We start from the raw sequence: 19336 nt of genomic DNA, 5'->3' as shown, positions 1-19336 counted from the left end.
TAAGCGTTATTCAGAATTTCTTTTCTACAATTGTCCTAAAATATTTAATTTAACAGTTGAAATATTTATGTTGATAAATGATGCGAATGTTATAGTTTTGCAATACTCTGGTGAAAAATAATCGTCCCGTTTGTGTATAATTATAATCCCATCTTTAGAAACTAAGAATGCTGATAGTAAAGAATAATTCAACCTTTTCATCAGTGTCGGGCCCTGTCGCCGCAGAGGTGCTTTTTTGGGCACAACACCGGAAGGAAGTAGGTGTTAGCTGACTGGCGTTGGCAAGCTACGCTTACGAAGTCTGCTGTGGGTTCTATGGTAAATATGTATTTACATTTACAAAGGCAAATTCATGTTGCGCTACTTACATTATATGAAAGGACATTTTATAGAGTTCGTTCGACAGTAATTGTTGACATTTGGTAGTGAACCCTATCGGTATCAGCTAATGCTAACTTGCTTGCTAGCTCACAGTGGCCATTACAATAAAGTTAAATGTTTTAGAAAAAGAACTACGTATCAGCTTTACAAACAAAATATAAAACGTTCTTTGTAAAGTACGATCGTCGGGTTTCTCGTAAAATCTAAAGCTGTTCTCTTTGCGATTTTCACAACTTCAGCAATTGTTCAGTTATTTCCAATAGTTTTTGTAAATAATGCGATATAAAAGTCTCATATTTAGACATCTCTGCTCATTTAATCCTCCCTATTGACATCTAAAATTATTAGATTAATGCCACAGATTATTTTATTTATTTAAACAAAAATCGAAATATTCAGTACATTGTATTGTAAGCAGTGAGGCCACAGTGGTTAAATGGCCTAAATAAACATAATCAAGATGACCAAGATCACACTTATCAAAATTAAAGTTTCCGATCATGTGAAAACACAACATAATGTCTGACTGATGTGCGAATATGAGAGTTTTTTGTTGAGATCCATATGTCACATTATTTTATCTCTTGTTGCTCCAGGAAGAGATGTCAGGAGAGAGAGTGGTGAGCTCGGCAGTGCCGGCAGCTACAACACGGACCACGTCCTTCAAGGGCTCCAGCCCCAGTTCAAAGTATGTGAAACTAAATGTGGGTGGAGCTCTGTACTATACTACAATGCAGACTCTTACCAAACAGGACACGATGCTCAAAGCTATGTTCAGTGGCAGGATGGAAGTGTTGACGGACAGCGAAGGTGAGCCATGGATATAAAGTTTGAGAGATGTTTGTCATTGCTGATTTGACCTTTGACAAGGCTTAATCGCTCATCATTTCATATTCATAGGTTGGATTTTGATTGATCGCTGTGGGAAACACTTTGGAACAATCCTTAACTACCTTAGAGACGGAGCTGTCCCGCTCCCAGACAGCCGTCGAGAAACTGAGGAGCTCCTTGCTGAAGCCAAGTATTACCTGGTCCAAGGCCTTGCTGATGAATGTACGGCTGCTTTGCAGGTAACAAGTTTATTTACTTGGCATAAATTCTAAACTGCATAATAATAATGTTTAAAAAGTTTTTTAAATGGGCTTAATGTGTCTTTATGTTTTTTTTATTTTAAATTTAAAAATTATTTTTCATTTCAGAACAAAGAAACATATGAACCCCTTTGCAAAGTGCCTCTCATGACATCATCTAAAGAAGAGCAGAGACTCATCGCAACCTCAAAAAGGGTATTTGTATTTTTTATGTAAATTTGGGTTGGGACAAAATATTTGACCGTCGACGAACGGGTGAGCCGTTATGGTTGTTTTTACAAGAGGCTATTTGTTTATTTATTTGTTTGGCCGTGTGTACGTTTGTTAATGGCTCATGCACTTGCACAGATATTTTACATGTTGCGCACAGAGAACATCACAGAGGTAATGCAATCAATCAAGAAAAGATTTCCATCAGTGCATTTGAGTATTATCTCACACATTCTCCACATCCTGCTACTGACAGTGCTCATTACAGCACGCTGAAGAGGAGCTCGGAGTGCATCTGTGATGCACTCGGCATTGTTCATAAGAGCGCGATATTAAGTGCTTCTAGATCTGGGAAGTGGAAACCTTTCCATCTTTCAGAGAGTCCGGTAGACTTCTGGTTATTTCATATGAAGAATTGTTTCCTGATTGTAAAACTTTGGCTGAAGTTGCCCTCATTTTTCAGCACCCACTTCGAATCCAGCGTGGCAGCAGAGCAAGGATTCATCCAGAACAGCGTTTAAACAGCCATGAGTCTGTCTGGGGCAAAAGCCCAGGGACCTCATTTATCAAGCTTGCTTACGCACAAAACGGGGTCGGAAAATTGCATAAGCAACTTTCCATGCAAACTTTGGGATTTATGAAAGAAAACTTAGTGGGAAGTTGACTAAGGACCTTGCTTACGCACATTCTGGACATGGAGAGCACCTGCAGTGCTGCTGCTGAGAAGGATACAATTATGAAATCCTGCAGCATTATCACTTGTACTGCTTCGTTTTCACACAGAACAAGTGAAAGGAAGGGCTTTTTCAAAACAAATAAGAGAAAATCCACGAAGTGGCACAGTGTTGCTGAAAGCCGTCAATGTTGTGAATTCTTCAGAGAGATCTGTGGAGCGCGTGCACACACACACATACACACACACACACACACACACACACACACACACACACACACACACACACACACAAACACACACACACGCACACACACACACACACACACAGCCTGAAGCGCAGAATACGGAATGCAGAACAGGGGTGGACATTAACTTCAAAACCAACCGGCCAGCCGGGCCGGTAACTCTGAATATTTACCGGCCCCGCCAAGAATCTACCGCCCCCTCTGGTCAGCTGCCAAAACGAGTCAAAATAACAACTGAACCGTTTTAAATGTAATAAACCTTCATTTTGTACACATTCACAAACATAATAACGTATTCAAGTTTGAATTTGTTTGTTCCCTCAACAAAACTCGATTTTGTCGTCGCATACTTCTGACATACAACGCAGTACATCACCTCCTCCGCTTTGCTGTACTCGAGCCATTGATTGTGTTCGAGATGAGCCAGTTCTGCGCAGATTAGACCAGCGGTGATCGGCGAGCAGTGCATGCCGGTTAGCTTTGTGTCCGACTTGACGCCGACTTGCTCTGACGTCATGCATACGTAGGCAACGATAACCTCGTGAGATCAAGGCGGCCGCAGATTTTGGAGCAAGGCGCTGCAGTTGCTCTCCCTCGGCTGCAAAACCTAGGGCATGATGGGAAACGCCTGGTTCTCACCTGATCTAAGATCTGATTGGTTCATATTTTGATCCAAACATCCGGTGGTAGAACATGAAATGTTAGTTGGTCACATGTATTCTGTAAATCATGTTACGTTGATGATGACAACTATATAGGCCACAAGAGAAATGTGTTTTGTGTTCTTTTGTCATGTTTCCTATGAGCACACTGAAGCTACAGCTGCTAACCTTTACTTATTATTACAGTCATGTCTTCATATACAATATATGATATCCAGAAGCACGTGAGGATGTGTTTCAGCTGCTAACAGGCACCAGAATTAAAATGGAAAATTGAACAAGTGTGAACGCTAATGCGATATCTTCAGCCATCGTCACCCCCGAGCTACACATGTAGGGAAATCTGTCCGACTTAAACACCGGCTTTCAGCCACTCCCCCTGCTGCTTCCGTCTGCTCTCGTCTGTTTTCCAGGCGAGGCGCTGCTCAACTCGAACACGGCCTTTCTCTGCGCCTCCCGTCTTCTTTAAACCGCCAAAAATCATTCCACCTACGCACACGCCTCTCTGCTTCATACCGTTTCGAACTATCTCGCTTCTCCTCACCAGTTTTAAAGCGTTTTGTTTTGAGATTTCATCAAGAAATCCCATCCCTGTGGTGGCGCCATCTTCCTGCGTGCTTGTGTGTTTCTAGCGTGGTTCCACTTCGTCTGTAATAGTGAACTTATAGTTCATGTGACTATAACTAGAATCGTGCAATACGTGGCTAGAGGCGCGCAGGTTCACGCGCGCAAAACAAAAACGGCGGCTTCCTACAGGGCACGGCCATGATGTAGATGAAAGCCGGTGTGTAAATGACAAACAAGGCTTGGGCGCCACCCGGGCGGTAAGTCGTCAAGTATTTACCGCCCGACGAGAAAATTTAGCACCATTGGCGCTCGGGCGCTTTAAAGGTCCACCCCTGCAGAATATCAGCAGGGGGACAGATTGAGACAGAATGTCATGCGTCTGTGACAGTGTGAGTGTCCTGTCACTGTGACTTGATTGATCATGCACCCTGGCTACTTGTACAGGGGAGATCTCCATCTTTGTAAATGACTGTTTTCTTTACAGCCCACTGTGAAACTGCTGTATAACAGAAGCAACAACAAATATTCATATACTAGGTGAGTTTTCTTCATGAAATTAGAACACTTAGCCCTAAATTTTCAGGATTTGTCCTTTGCCAATGAAAATTCTTTGTTTTTGTGATTCTTTTTACTCCTATCCAGCAATTCTGATGACAACATGCTGAAAAATATCGAGCTGTTTGACAAGTTGTCACTGCGGTTCAATGGCCGAGTTCTCTTCATCAAAGATGTGATCGGGGATGAGATCTGCTGTTGGTCATTTTATGGCCAGGGTCGTAAGATTGCCGAAGTGTGTTGCACCTCCATCGTTTATGCCACAGAGAAGAAACAGACAAAGGTAATGATTCACCTGCTGTCCTTTGCAACACCTCCCTTCTTCTTTTTTGTTTTTGCTTAAAGCTAAACTTTTCTACACATCTCTCATTACTTCAAGGTTGAGTTCCCCGAGGCACGAATTTATGAGGAGACCCTCAACATCCTTTTGTATGAGGCCCATGATGGTCGGGGTCCAGATAACGCTCTGCTAGAGGCCACAGGTGGTGCGGCAGGACGACCCAATCATCTGGATGACGACGATCGCGTTCGTAAGATTCACGTCAAACGACCAGATGATCGCACACACCACCACCAGTGACCTCCCTGTTCAGACCCAGCAGCCCGTTTCTCTGATTCTGGACAGTCTCTGCGCCATGCGTGTGCCTTAGAACACCCAGCACCTCTCTTGACCTCCAATCTTCTCCTACCAGCTCCTCCAGAAGACGACTGTGAGACGAGTGTCATACAGCAGTGTGTAGAGGTGGAATGTGTGTGTTTTTGTCCTACTTGTCGAGCTCTCAGGCAGTGGTGTATTGTCCTTTTTTTTTTTTTTTTGTATGTTTATTAGACAGAATAGTTTCTTCAGCAGGAGATTACATGGATGTTTGCTTTCAGCACAACAGGCGTCCAGTTTAGCCAGTGTGTTTGTGGGGAAGGAGAACTGTGCAGAAAATATTTAAAGGTCCAGTGTATGTGACGTATACGAGTTAGATCATGTAACCAGTAAAAACTAAAGTAGATTATTCAGCTTCTCCTCGCTAGTTCTGACACGCCTACTTTGTGGTCATCAGTGGGAAAAAAGTGGCTGTTCACAACGTGGCCATATGGTGGTACTGTTTTACTCTTATGTGTCACTACAGCTAACTTGTTGCCTGCTGATTACAGCAAATATCTAAAATAATGAGATGTCACAAAAATATGAACATTTCACAGTATTTAGTTTTAACATTGATGTTTGACCCTTCACTCCACTAAACGAATCCTTGTGTTTCAGTGGAGGGAACTTGAGCTGTGACCTGAGGTGTTAAATGTGCCAGGCTGATTGAATAATGTCTGCTGAGGTTATAGTGAATGACTGTAACTGGAGATCCCAGCAGCAGGAAGGAAACCCTGTCTACATGCTTTTTAACAGGGAGACATTCATCCTTCATCGGCGTATTCATCACAGACTGTACCGTCTGAGCTCAGTCAGTTAGTTTGTGTCGGTCTGTAGTCCAAAGAGTAAACATAAATGTATGTTTTATATTTATACATCATCACAAATAAATTTGTATAAACCTTTTCTTTTGTTTTTAATTGTAATACTTTCATGAGTGAACATACAAAACTATTATACATATGGCTTCATGACTAGGATCTCAGATTAACACACTTAAATAATATTCTAAACTAGAGTGAAACCTTTGCTAAAGCACAGAAAGATTTGGTAGTTTAATTGTGAAGTTGAGATGATTTTTTAAAAATAAACAAGCTCATCCCAGATGCACCATGGGCTCTGCTGGCTCAGATCAGGCGTGTCGTGTAGACACGATCCTCTCCTTAAGGGGTCTCCTGATGAAATATGTAGGGGCGACTTGTCTCCTCTTCGGCCCCGCGCGTCAGCGTGTCCTTGCTCGAGTGGCAACCTGCAGAGACAAACCGCCTGAGTCATGTGGTGTCTCTTTCTTTGCAAATTACCTTCAGGCCATTAAATGGAGCATCAACCCGTCCACTTCATTAACAGACAGAACTCACCACCATGAGGTGTCCGTTCTTGGCTTTGTACGCCATCGGCTCCTGCCCGGTGCTAAAGTCTACCACGCCCTCTTTCCCTGGCTGGATTTCAAACTTTATGCTGGAAAATTACATGCAAGTGTGCCGTTATCACAACTCGTTCTAAAGTTATGTCTTTACATCTTAAAGCGCTGACTCACCTGCCCTGAACGACTTTGACGACATTCTCCTTTTTAGCGATGACGCTAAGTTTGGTCAAAAACTCAAACAAGTGGTCGCACTGAAAGACCAGATCCCCCTTAAAACAACCCGAGTACGATACAATGAGTTTATTTAGAAGACCCTTAACCTCTTATGTCTTCAGATTGATTATATTGATACTATAAACTACATTAGTCTTCCTGCCTGTTCCATAATGCCTTACCTTTTGTTTGGGGTCTTCACGTGTTACATGGATTATGATGATGTCATCGGTTAAGTTGCTTACAGAAATCCCTAAATTGAGTCAGAAATCAGCCTTGACCTCAGCACAAGAACACGGCTGGTGACTTATCATGCAGGCCTGACCTTTGAGAGAGCTGTACGCCACTCTCTGTTTGATCTTGGCTTCCTCAACCATGTAGGCAGCAGCCTGAGTCAGAATAAGCTGCCTGGGCCTCGGTTTGAAGCCGTTTCTGTCATATTTAATCACTGGAACACTGTACTGCAGAAACACGACCACACATTCAGCACTTTTTGGTGTTCTGATACTTTTAGGGGCTCAGATGATGTAATTACCTTAATGTGCTCATTGCGAATCATACTCAGAATCCTCATGTTTATGTCTTGGTCACCTGGAGGCGGTAGTTTGCGTTAATGTCATCGATCAGAAATAAAATGACATTTGGTAACTTGTGTGGGAGACTCACTGATTCTTGTGTCCACAAAAGGTTGAGGGATGCTCTTTGGGTAGCTTTCTTTTTTACCTTTAAAGATAGAACTGGTGACAACCTTCAGCTGGAGCTGAAAGACAAGAAAAATAAAAATAAGGATTTGATTTTTACAAATGTGGAATGGTTCTCCAGACTGGGTGGATGTGTCTCACTTGTGCTTTCCTCTGGGGTGTGACTCCTCTCACGTACTTCCTCACCATTAGACGGTAGTGGATCTTACGCAGTAGCCCAGATGCCTGAGAGACAATCAATCAGCCACAGAGTTGAAATACAAATTTCTTGTGAGTTATTTTGGGATGGAGTACCTCTGTCATCACAGCCGGTGGAGTTAGCCAGGTGGTTTTATCCAGAACCGTCTTTGGCAGACTGTTTTTGAGTCTGTTTAGGTAACTCTGTCTCACAAAGGCCAGGTACTCGGAGTTATCAGTGGTTTTTAATTGTCCTCTGTTCATGTACGCTTTGATAAACCTGTAAAAGACAGGAAAACATCCACTTTTATCGTTTAAATAGAAATATGACCATTATAATGTGAGACTTTGACCCTTACTTCTTGATGACCTTTACGGCCCAGGCTCGTTTCTCTTTTTCCTTCCTCGCCTGCGCTCCTCTCCAACAAGTTTCAATCTTAGTCGCTGAGAAGATGAAAATAAATTGAAGGTTGCTTTATTTTTTATAACTTTTGATGTACAGCATACTTGTTTTCACTTGTCTCTGTGTTTTAGAGTGTTTTTTTTTCCATTTTGTCTGAACAAATATAGCTTAAAACTTTTAAAACGTTTACGTTTTAAAGCTGGAAGTTACTGAAAAACATTGTAAGTCCACGAACACCAAAATCTGCTATGCTGCACTAAAGCACAAGTACCTTATTGTACCGATAAAGCATGGCGGTGGAAGTATTACGGTTTGGGCCTGTTAGGTTGTTTCATTAATGGAACAAAAGAGTTTGAATGAAAAACATCAGGCAATCTGATGTAAACGATTAGTGAGCAATGAAACAAGACCTTTTAAAAAATTTAATGTCAAAAATTGTAGATGTTTTTTCATTCAGGTTTTGAAGAAACTTTAACAGGAGAATCTTTTCCATAAAGAAGGATCTGTGAACCTTTCTCCGAGCTGATGTGCAGAAATGGTTAGTGGAAATTTTAAAGCTCTCTGGAGGGTCTATATTGATAATAAAAACAAAAGTTTGAATATTTTCAGCCACAAAAAAAATCACATTTTTATGCATTTAAAATTAAAAACAAAAAGCTTTGAAGAAGAACTTTACTTATATTTTTAATACAATTGCAGCGATCTCTAGTAGGAATGAATGCCTTGTAAGTCATTCTCTGGGGAAAAAAGCTCTGGTGCACCTGTTTCAGCACGAAGAATTCAGCCAAAGGAGAAAGTAGGTTCAGACGTCAGGATTTGGAGTCTTATTTCCTGATATTTGGACATCTCGCCTCGGATTGGCAAACATCAATGTGACTTTACCACTGACTCTGCTCGCAATGCAACACTGATGTTTTATTTCCACAAACAACACTATCCTGAAGGAGGTCTGCTGTGTGGTGGAGTTGCTAATGCTAACGGTTAGCTTCTGCTAGCTGAGACGTTTTCTGATGTTTCCTAGATGTTAAACAGTCCACAAATGTGAAGTGATAGTGTGACATAGCTCTATCAGGCTTTTCAAATCCTAGAGTTTCTCCATCTATGTTCTAAGCTAACCCAGGTGAAAGGTGTAGGAGACTATTTTCATGCTCAGCCTGCATGTTAAACTCAGAGTGACCACAATTTTCAAAAACAGTAAGTAAAAATGGTTTTTCAGAGAAGCTGCTCTTTAACAGCACCACGGAAGGCTGTGCATTACCAGCTTCCTTCTGTTTTCTGAACTCTCCCTTTGCCTTGTAGCCTTTGTACTTGGCCTGCAGTCGCGTTGCTGCAAATCCAGAACACGAAACTGAATTAGTCGACTAACATGGATGATGAAAGCTTCTAAGGTTTTACATTAACTCACCCAGTTCATGTTTACATCTCTCATAGGCGTCCTCTGTGGCATAAAGTGTTCTGGGATGGCGGATGAAGATTTTGGTTCTATGAAAATCAACAACGGATATTATTCTTTTTGTTCCTGCCTTTACAGTGAATTCAGTCTGAATTATAACACATTCCTCACCGTCCCATTCTGTACTCATCAGGCAGGTAACCCAGATGCTGAACCAGCAGCTCGACGCCGTCAGCGGGTAGTCCTCTCCAGTGAGGCCATGTAGCTGGACACAGGGGTTTGTATCTGCAAAATGGGACAAATAACCCACGTAGGTCCTTTTTCTTTCTTGTTTTAAACTGAAAATTAAAAATGAATCTACAAGGATGAACATGATCTTTCACTACCTCTTTAAGAAGTCCTCATATTTCCGTCGATAAGCGAATCCAGCTCGTCTGACTCTGAGGTGCTCCATCAGGCCCAGATACTTCACCTGATGTCTGATCAGTGCTTCATCAAACTGATCTGTGGTTGTCACAGAGGTCCAGACAGCCAAAAAGCATGATTTAGTCCAAATCAAACAGACTTAATTTGTTCCCGTTTGCCTCTTCTTGGCTGATGTACCTGGCTGTTTGGACTCATTGGATTTCAGGCAGCGTATGTACCAGGCTTCTTTAGCCATCAGCATCTCCGTCAGCTTCATGAGGCTGTTTTTAAACTGAGTAGCTACCTGCAGACACAAGCTGAGGGTCATTAACAGTTCACAGCAGCTTTAGTTTAATAATTTTACAATTAGACTGGTTCTGATTAAAGGACGATAAAGCCGTAAAGCTAATTGTGAAAGCAGAGAGGCTTCTCTCTTAAATAAAATAAGACTTTAGATGTTAGAAATGAGGAATTTGAAGAGCTGAACACGGGTTGACTCACCGTTTCAGGTCTTCTCCTGTTGTCGGTGTCCATGGATGAGAAGCACTCACTGATTATGGCATTCTTTGACTGACAGATTAGCTGTAAGTATGAGAGGTGTCACACAGTTTTACACCTAAATACAATAATTTGTCAAATAAATTCATTTAGAGCTTACGTCTTTGATGTTTCTGTATAACAGGTTATTGTTTTTATCCAGGAAACCTGCAATATGATTAAAAAAATACATACATTTGGATTCTGGTTCAACAATAAATTGGTGGGTTTTTTTTAGTCAACAGATCAACAAGATTATTCTCTCCTATTACCTACAACACAGTAGGTGACCTCCCCGGCATAATGCAAGAGACGGAAATCTCCTCTCTCCAGAGTCTTACGGGTCATTTTGTCGGCCAGTCTGTGCCTGCAGGAGGAGATGATGTAAAAGTAAATTTTATAGATAAATCCAAATAAATCATTTCCTGTTGGAAATGGTAAGTTTAGACCATTTTATTGTGGAAAATATATTTAGACTATGACTCACGTGACAAAGTGGGGATGATTTCCCATCTTGTCCTCGAGTCTGTCCAGGAAGGTGAGATCTGTAGCATCACCAGGCCTGAGGCACTCTTCGTCCTGTAGAAGAAATCTCACCCTTAATTTATGTGTTTATATTGATTAGGGGTAGGAATTTAATGCGTTAATCACGATTAATTGATTAGAACAAAATAACGCCGGGCACCCCCCAATTGGAGGGTACAAAGTCTATCATTAAATGGGAAGTCTTGCATCAAACTTAATGCCCTATATTTCAATAAATGTCATCAAGCTGCACCTCTACAAACTACAGAGCCTGGGCTACAAGACCATATAAAACCTTTAACATGCACCAAATACAGCTACAATTAAATGAATCATGACAAATCAATCTTCATGAAGAAAAGAAAAAATCAACATTTTTACTGTTATGTTTTCTAGTCGATAGAAAGCAGATAAACAGCAACTTCATCCATGAGAAACTTATTACAGCAGGAGAAACAAGCATACACAGCATTCAGTTTGTAACCCTCAGCAGAACGTCCCCTGAACTCTACGCTACACCTCTATACATATTGTGCTCTGCTGCCACCTAGTGTTCAGTTCAGGAGACAACATTTACAATGTTCCATGTTCATTTACACATCATTAGTGACATAGATACTAATGTTTACACATCCAAACAAATCCCATCATAGTTACCTTTATAATTAATGAATTAATGGCCTTTAGATACCCACCAGCAGCGATATGATTCCTCTATGTCTCTCCTCAACCAGATCACAGATTATTTTGTTGTTGAAGAACTGAACTGGTTCCCACTAAGACCAATAATAAAGTGGGATTAAACTCAGATTAAAGCAAAAATAAATGCTATCAGGTTTTTATGAAGTTACCTCGATTCCTTCTGCTTCATATTCTTCCTGCTCGGACTTGAGAGTCAGTTGGATAAAAAGCTGCTGCAGCTTCTCGTTGCAGTAATTTATACAGAACTGCTCAAAGCTGAGGGCAGAAGGATAGTAAAAGAAAATCAGCAAATAAACTGATATAAGACAAAGAGTAATCTTCAACGACTGAGTCAACTAAACTCTATCTCCTGGTTGATAAAGAACATCACCCACCTGTTCACATAGAACACCTCAAATCCATAAATATCCAAAAGTCCAATAACAGTTTTCCGTGAGGAATCCTTTTAGGAAACAAAAACATCTGTAAAGAATATATTTGATTGTTTCTCTTATTTTCTTCTTTCTTTTTTTTTTTTCAAATAAGCCAATCCTCACCTTGTTCTCCATGGACTCATTGATCCTGTTGACCAGCCAGGTAAAGGTCTGTCCATAGATGGCTTTAGCCAGAGCATCCCTGACATAGATAGCGTGGTCAACAGTGAACGGACTGAAGACCTGTAAAGGGAAAAAACATCACAACTGTAACCTAAATATGGAGATGGGATCTTAACGTGGAACGGAATCAAAACGTTTTGAACCTGCTCCGTTTTGGCTTCAATCTTCCTGAACGTAAACCCCTCCTGAAGCTTCTTGGCATCCACGCCTAAAAGCTGCCAGAAACATTTACGTAAGACACCACTGTATTCATTTGTACCATTTTAAGTTTCGTACATTTGAAACCCAGCTCAGCTCCGAGTTATTGTTTAAGCAGGTGTGGCCTTTTTCGTCGGTGTCAAACTGAATGTTCCCCAAGTGGAGGACACTCGCAACGACCTCTAGCAGGTGCTGAAGACAGAAGCACGCTTTTAATTAAGCTGTGTGTAAGCAACAGCTGTGAACGCATCTGCATCATGATCCAACATACATTAGTGCTCTCTGCATCAAAGTCAATGACTTGCAGTGCATTCTTGACTGACTTCCAGTCGTTTTTGTCGTTAATGGATGACACAATGGCACACTCTCCCTGTTAGAGACAAGAATCAAACTGTAAAAAGCACTTTTTTTTCTCTGAATGTTTAAAATAAATAATATTTCCTGACTCATCTGACTTGTGTTAGATAGTTGTAATGCTGGGAGTTTCTCTCCAGACCCAGCCTCTGCAGTAGCTCATCCGATCCTCCATCCAGCAGCTGATAAAAGATGTGGAAGTTTCTCTCTCCGTGGTTCTGATGCACGACCCTCGACTTCTCCAGCAGGTAGTTCAGGATGTGGCCTCCAACTGCATCCCCCTTAGAAGATCATTATTCATTTACCTCTCTCTCTCTCTCTCTCTCTCTCTCTCTCTCTCTCTCTCTCTCTCTCTCTCTCTCTCTCTCTCTCTCTCTCTCTCTCTCTCTCTCTCTCTCTCTCTCTCTCTCTCCTTACCTGGCTGTCAAACTGAATGTCCATGTATTTCCCAAACCTGCTTGAATTGTCATTTTTCAGTGTTTTTGCATTCCCAAAAGCCTGTGGCACAACACAGTTGTTTCATTCAGAACATTCTTTGCAAGTTGAAGTACATATCTGCCCTTTAAGAGTGAAAATACCACCGCCGGACCTCTAGGACGGGGTTGGACATGAGCATTTTGTCCCTGACGGTGTTTAGTAAGGTGGTGCTGGGGCAGCTGACGGCATAATACTGCAGAATCTTCTTGGAGGCTTCGGTTTTTCCTGCTCCGCTCTCACCGGAGATCAGGATGAAGTGGTTGTTGAACTCTGTCAGCATGGTGTGGTAGGCGGTATCTGCTAAGGCGTAACTGGAGGGATGCAGAGACAACATTATACTCACAGGATGAGTCATTTTATCTGGGAACACCTTAATTAACCTGTATCCATGGACACACATACAAAGGAAGATTCAACAATTGCATTCATAGTAAAAAAAACCTAATAAATAATTGCACCTCCTTTGAGGTCAGGGTTTCCATGAACTAGTGTGACATTTAAGAACCTTTAGAACGTTGACCTTGGTTCATCTGTGCATTTGCAGGGTACATGCAGTTCCCGTCATGATAATATCTTCAATTATAAAATTTAAATTTAGGTAAAGCCCCCAAGAGAAGACCTGTAACAATGCAGCATAAGCTGCCATGCTGCTGTTTTACCGTCTAAACACACAAAGATCCCATAAATGCATGGTGATAGGCTGACTGGGATTCTTCTGCAGTCACGACCACTTGCACAACATGCAATCAAGACAATAATCCACAAACAAACAAACAATAAACAAAATAGAAAAGAATCAAAGTCTTGCAGCAGCTCAGTTCAATTAAAATTTTTTGACTGGACGAAAAGGAGGATAGTTTCTGAACGTGCAAACATCAAACGTTTGTGAAAACTGATGTCAAGATACATTTTATGAAAGACAAATGAGAAAAATTACTGCAAGTTCTCTCTGCAAATGTTTGTTTAAGGATATAAAATAATGCATCAGACATTTCCAACAAACTGCATTTGCATTTTTGCTGGGTTCTTGTTAAATAAGGTGATGCCATTTGTTTTGTTTTATTTTTCATCAGGTTGTTTTCATTTGCCATACTGTTGATTTGCATTCAAATACTTGAAACCTTATTTGTGATGGGTTGTAGGCTATGTCCAATGAGGTGTCTATGTATTCATATCTATGATGCACTAGTTTCCAGAAACAACGTTCATGATTTAGAGAATCAATCATATAAAAACTAGGACGTAAAAATGTCTGAATCTCTGGGATGCTGATTTTTATAACATTGTTCGTTACTGTTATGGAAAAATTTATGTTTATTAATTCTTGATCATGGACCCAATCAACTGAATGTAAATGTATTGCTCTATGCCTCTTTGCATGACACACCCACACATTCTTGACCCCCCCCCCCCCCCCCACACACACACACGCACACACACACACACACACACACACACACACACACACACACACACACAATCTCTCTCTCTCTCTCTCTCTCTCTCTCTCTCTCCCTCTCTCTTATCTCTTGGTATAAATAAACTCTGTGACCGGATGTTTGGGGCATTTTGCCTCGTGCACTATGCCACAGCTATAACAGTTTGACTTGTCTGCTCATTGTCTCCTTCTCTCTTCACTATAGGAAATGAGTTATTGATAAACATATTGATAAAATCCATGACTGTTACACGCTCTTTAAACTCAGTTTTCATCATGAGTACACTCACATGTGTGGTGGAAGCTCAAAAAAGTTGACCCCCATGTAAACATCCATCTGTTTCCTGTTGTAGATGTCCAGCTCCTTGTACGGGTTAACAGACACCAGCAACGTGCCAATGTAAGTCTAAAACATAAAAATCACATTTATTGCTCGATTGAGGACACATTAGTTAGGTTCAGGGTTTCATTTTGAGACTCACATAGATGAGATCCTTGCCGAATCGTTTTTTTAAGTTGCTGAGAAAGGCTGTCTCTGTGGTTTCATCCAGGAGGACAAAGTCCTGGATTCCCACCCGGTCCCTGGCAGTCAGGGCACCCTCCATGTCCAGCTGACCCTGCAACAAGTGGTTTCAACCAGATCAGAACTAAATAAACTGGACCCTGGGGATCTACTTACTCAAAGCTGCTTTATTAACATGCAACGTACATCAGAAATTTAAAGGCAGACCCCGATTTATGTTTGAAAAAGCAGCAACGTGTTGCAAGAACACACGTCACAATTTTGAATTGATTAAAACAAAACTGAAAGTTTGAGGTCAGGTATTTTTGGCAATGAACGAATGAATGAATGGAACATGCTCCACAGGGGACATAAACAAGACCAAAATAAAAGAACAAACAGTATTTGTTGCATTGAGAGAGGGAGTTTAGCGACCCTGTGAGATAAAGGTCTGAGAGTTTGCAGATGAACAGAAAGAGGTAATAATTCTGGCTGGCTACCCATAATTGCCTCAGCCTGAAGCACCAACCAAACAACACAAGTGGACTGGCAGAGCCAAAAACAGTGGCACATTTAAGCGGCGCAGCGGGAACAAAAATTCCACCAGTCTGTTTTGCATTCGCAGCACCAACACTTGGACCAAAGGTTTTCGCAGCTTTTGTTGGTTTTGTGTTTCTTCGCTCTCTTTGGAAGCAGAAGCCCTTTGATTCTCAACTCTCTCTGTAAAAACATTTAAAAAAGATAATCCATTGGATCTAATTGACACAAAGCCCTCCCCCGCCCCTCCCCTCAGGCCTGAGCCCTCCACCTATGGCCCCGGTTCCTTCTGAGAAAGGCCAAGTGTTTTTTTTGTCCTGTAAATACCACGGAGAAGAGACAAAAAAAGACGTCTTTAAAATGCAGTCTACAATCCATTACACATATTCCCCCTGCATATCCATTCAGTAATTATTCATTAGAAAACATTTAACGTCACAGTGAATTTCACACTAGGCAGTCGAAACACAATGGCGGAGATTTGGCCTATTTCGGGGTGAGGAGTTGGGGAGGGGTTGTGGCTGTACAGAGGAAGGGGTGAAGGCGAAGGAGGCCGGGGGGTGGGGGGTGGTATTTGTCTGATCTGACAACCACTGAAACGGGGCCGTCTTGAGACAACGAGACAGACTAAATGGTGCGGTAACGGTCCGTGCCCCGCTGCATGCTGTGACACTCATTTAGTGTGCTTTAGTGCGCCCCGAGGGCAAACAATAGAGGTTTGTTCCGAGCAATCTTCTGCTGTAATTTGGACTTCATTACTCCACTAGTTCGGGGCCCCATGCACGGATAGAGGAGACCAGTCAGATAAGAGTAGGGATTTTTTTCCCACCTGTCAGCACCGTACCCCCCAGTCTTCTCAGCCCTTTCTCAAACAATACCCCTCACCCCGTGTCCCCCACAAATAACCCTCACACGACCCCCTTCCCAGAGCACTCCCCTCCCACCCACCCGCTTTAAGCCAATGATACAGGTGAACAATATCATTGAAGGAGCCCTTTTTTGGACGTCAGAATCAATGGGGTATCCATGACACCCCCTTCCTTCATGGGAACAAACTTCTCTCTGGGCAGCGCGCGGAGACAATGTGCTGGGACAGCGTAGCTCAGGGATGTCATACAGTATTACAAGCAGTAACGTGGACAGATAAGCTCCTGTCAAGGGAGGGATTCATGAATTCAGTGGTGATAATAATGCTAATGTTTTCTGACTCAATCTAAAGGTTGGCTGTTTTCGTTCGGGTTCCCTTTAGTGTCCTGAAACAACTTTTTTTTTTTTTAAAGAAAGCTGTCTGCAGCAAGCTCGAAAGACCGAACACTAAATGGGCGTTCTTCGTCCAGGAGGACAAGAGAATGACCTGACTATTTCAAAAGCTTCTCTGTGTGTTGGCGTTATTAGTGGCTTTGCATATCTCAAAACAGTCAATAAGGTACTTTGGTGTTCACACTATAATTAAACATTGTGGACAAATTTGATGCACGACAGAAAGAAGGATTATGTAATGAATCCTTAAAGCCAGAGTCAGATCGGGCTACTTCAGAGCACGGCCGATTGTATTTTAATTAAGAGATGGTCCCTGAACTGGGTCTAGAGTGTCACTGTTGCCTGAGACAGAGTGACCTCATCTGACACAGAAGTGGATGTATCTTCAGACAGGGGAGGATGGGAGGAGTGGCTGCTGGGAATTTTTATTCATCTAAACAAGAAAATGTCTCTTCTGGGTTGACTCCAGTTTCAACAAACCATCTAACAGAATCGATTCAACACTTATTCTCACTGTGAAGTGAAAGATTTTCATGAATAAAATGAAACTTCTACGCCTTTTTATTTAAGTTTACTAAACAAAAACTAATAATTTAACTGTTAAAATCCGTGTTGTAACAACAACAGAAACATTTTCACTTTAAAAGTAACTAAACAAGGTTTCTCTTGTTCATCTTTTCCCACTAGCTATCCTAATGTGTCTGCTATGGAAGCCCTGAAAGGCAACAACATTTTCCCCCCGTTGCCCTTCAGGGCTTCTGTTGTCTCCTCAGATTTAAACTATAACTAAAATAAATTTTAGATGAACGTGATTCCTCTCAACGCCTCTCATGAAACACACGTTTCCTGACTAGTGTGACTATAACGGCTGTTTTTCGAAAAATAAATGAAGAAATAAAAACATAAAGCAAACTCAAACCTGCATGTCTGGAGCTTGGTTTGTCTGCTAAGCAGATGCAGAAACTTGGCTTCTGAAAATTAGCCTGAACCAGAGGGTCCTCCTGTGTCTGCTTGCATGGAGGCGACGATCATACTTTTACAGACCTCTGGTTGCTCCTTCATGTATGAGAAGTTAGAACATCATCAGCGATGCTGCATGGAGGCCGACCAACAAATCTACCGGCGTCTCATTCAGTCTCAGGGTGCTTAATGATTCATGCCGTGGAAGGTGCAGATCTTATTCAGTCCTTACCTGGCTATGTGCTGCTCTGCTGAGTGTAACATAACAACACAGAAACACGATCCAAACTACTCCAACTCATCCCCTCTGTTTCTTCTTCTGTCTCCAAGCTCCATTGCGTCACTACCACCAGACACAGCTCTCAGTTGCAGCTGGCACATTTCATGTCTGGTTACTGAGATTTGATTAGGTGGATAAATGACTGACCAACAGTGTTGGTCATCATGCTGAAGCACTGTCAGTATATCAGAGGCTGGAAATGGGGAAGAAACAGGAAGTGAGGGGATAATCAATGGGCTGAGGAAGCGGTTGAATTCTCCTGCATGGGAATATTTGAGATATATCAGATGTATTCCCACACAGGGAACTTCAACTGCTTCGTAGGTGGAAATGGAGCAGTCCCAATGGTTGCTGTCACTGGTTCTGCTTCTGCTGCTTGTGCACATTCAATTTCACTTTTTTATTATTGGTGGTGTTGGAGACGTCTTTACGGGGGATTAACCGGGGTTAATAGTCAAACCGGTTAATCCCTGCAACCCTAGTTAGGAGGCATGAAAAAAATGTGTTAAGCTATTTTGTTTTCCAAATTTGCCATTGCTGCTTTAAAGGTGGAATATGGAACACGAACACCAAAGCGACATCTAGTGTGTGGAGGTTGTAGTTGCAACAACAGAACAAGGTTTCCAGCCGTCGAGACATTAGCTTCGCTGTCAATATCCGATTTTTTAAATCTGTTGTAGGCTTCACCTAAGCTCCCTCTGGTTTTAGATCTTTTGGGGTCGCTGCTCTTCTGAGAAGGATAACGACGTCTTCTGGGCACAGAAGCAGCTGCTTCCACAGGGCCAGCCTTGCTGTGCCGAGCGGACTGGTTGGCAACCCACAATAGAGCCCTCTATTGGCTGATAGAGGTAAACATAAACCCAGTATTGTGCCGGTCAAAATAAATGTTATAAATAAGCTTTGAAATGAAATACTGTAGGTATTATTTTTCATAACATAACTTTTTTATTAAATTGTTCCATATTCAACCTTTAATTAGAAAAACTTGTTCTGTATGTTTGGGTTCAGCTGTCTTCTATAAAATACAATTTAAATCTTTCTTTTCTTTTCTTTTTTTATGCAAAATATTTTAAAGTATCTCCCACCTGAAGTGACTTAGTCTAATAATCTGTTGCCTGGTAACCAGCAAGGTAAGACAGGTGTCCACTGTCTCTGTCCTGAGGACACAACAAACTAAAGCCTGTCCCTAGTTTATGGCCTGATAAAGGGCCGGAAATCTTTCAGTCAATTGACTCGGATGAATGTCCAACATGTTAAAATATTCACTCCCCGCTCCAGAAAAGTTGTC

At 41.8% G+C, this 19336-nt stretch overlaps 2 protein-coding genes across 2 annotated transcripts; one reads left to right on the top strand and one right to left on the bottom strand.

The window, feature by feature from the left end:
* The first annotated feature begins 180 nt into the window (after positions 1–180).
* On the top strand, positions 181–5930 carry kctd10 (potassium channel tetramerization domain containing 10). Its single transcript, XM_015972622.3, has 7 exons — positions 181–318; positions 978–1191; positions 1282–1451; positions 1581–1667; positions 4317–4369; positions 4475–4670; positions 4767–5930. The coding sequence occupies exons 1-7, from the start codon at positions 316–318 to the stop codon at positions 4965–4967; spliced, it is 924 nt and encodes a 307-aa protein (XP_015828108.1). The 5' UTR covers positions 181–315; the 3' UTR covers positions 4968–5930.
* A 209-nt stretch (positions 5931–6139) lies between these two features.
* On the bottom strand, positions 6140–18193 carry myo1ha (myosin IHa). Its single transcript, XM_054731715.2, has 33 exons — positions 18001–18193; positions 17728–17864; positions 14992–15126; positions 14800–14915; positions 13184–13382; positions 13012–13092; positions 12696–12875; positions 12512–12610; positions 12319–12432; positions 12186–12257; positions 11983–12102; positions 11821–11888; positions 11596–11701; positions 11440–11520; positions 10707–10798; positions 10492–10586; positions 10341–10387; positions 10184–10264; positions 9881–9986; positions 9664–9781; positions 9449–9562; positions 9290–9366; positions 9143–9211; positions 7841–7925; positions 7599–7761; positions 7446–7529; positions 7270–7363; positions 7139–7194; positions 6929–7064; positions 6786–6856; positions 6562–6659; positions 6383–6482; positions 6140–6273 (listed from the first exon to the last, which is right to left on the bottom strand). Exons 2-33 carry the CDS (start codon positions 17731–17733, stop codon positions 6247–6249), a joined length of 3090 nt encoding a protein of 1029 aa, XP_054587690.2. The 5' UTR covers positions 17734–17864; positions 18001–18193; the 3' UTR covers positions 6140–6246.
* Positions 18194–19336: the final 1143 nt, after the last annotated feature.

This window comes from Nothobranchius furzeri, chromosome 17 (genome assembly GCF_043380555.1).
Source record: "Nothobranchius furzeri strain GRZ-AD chromosome 17, NfurGRZ-RIMD1, whole genome shotgun sequence".
Taxonomy (NCBI): domain Eukaryota; kingdom Metazoa; phylum Chordata; class Actinopteri; order Cyprinodontiformes; family Nothobranchiidae; genus Nothobranchius; species Nothobranchius furzeri.
Note: the sequence above shows the minus strand (reverse complement) of the source record. Positions and strands in the feature narration are given on the sequence as shown.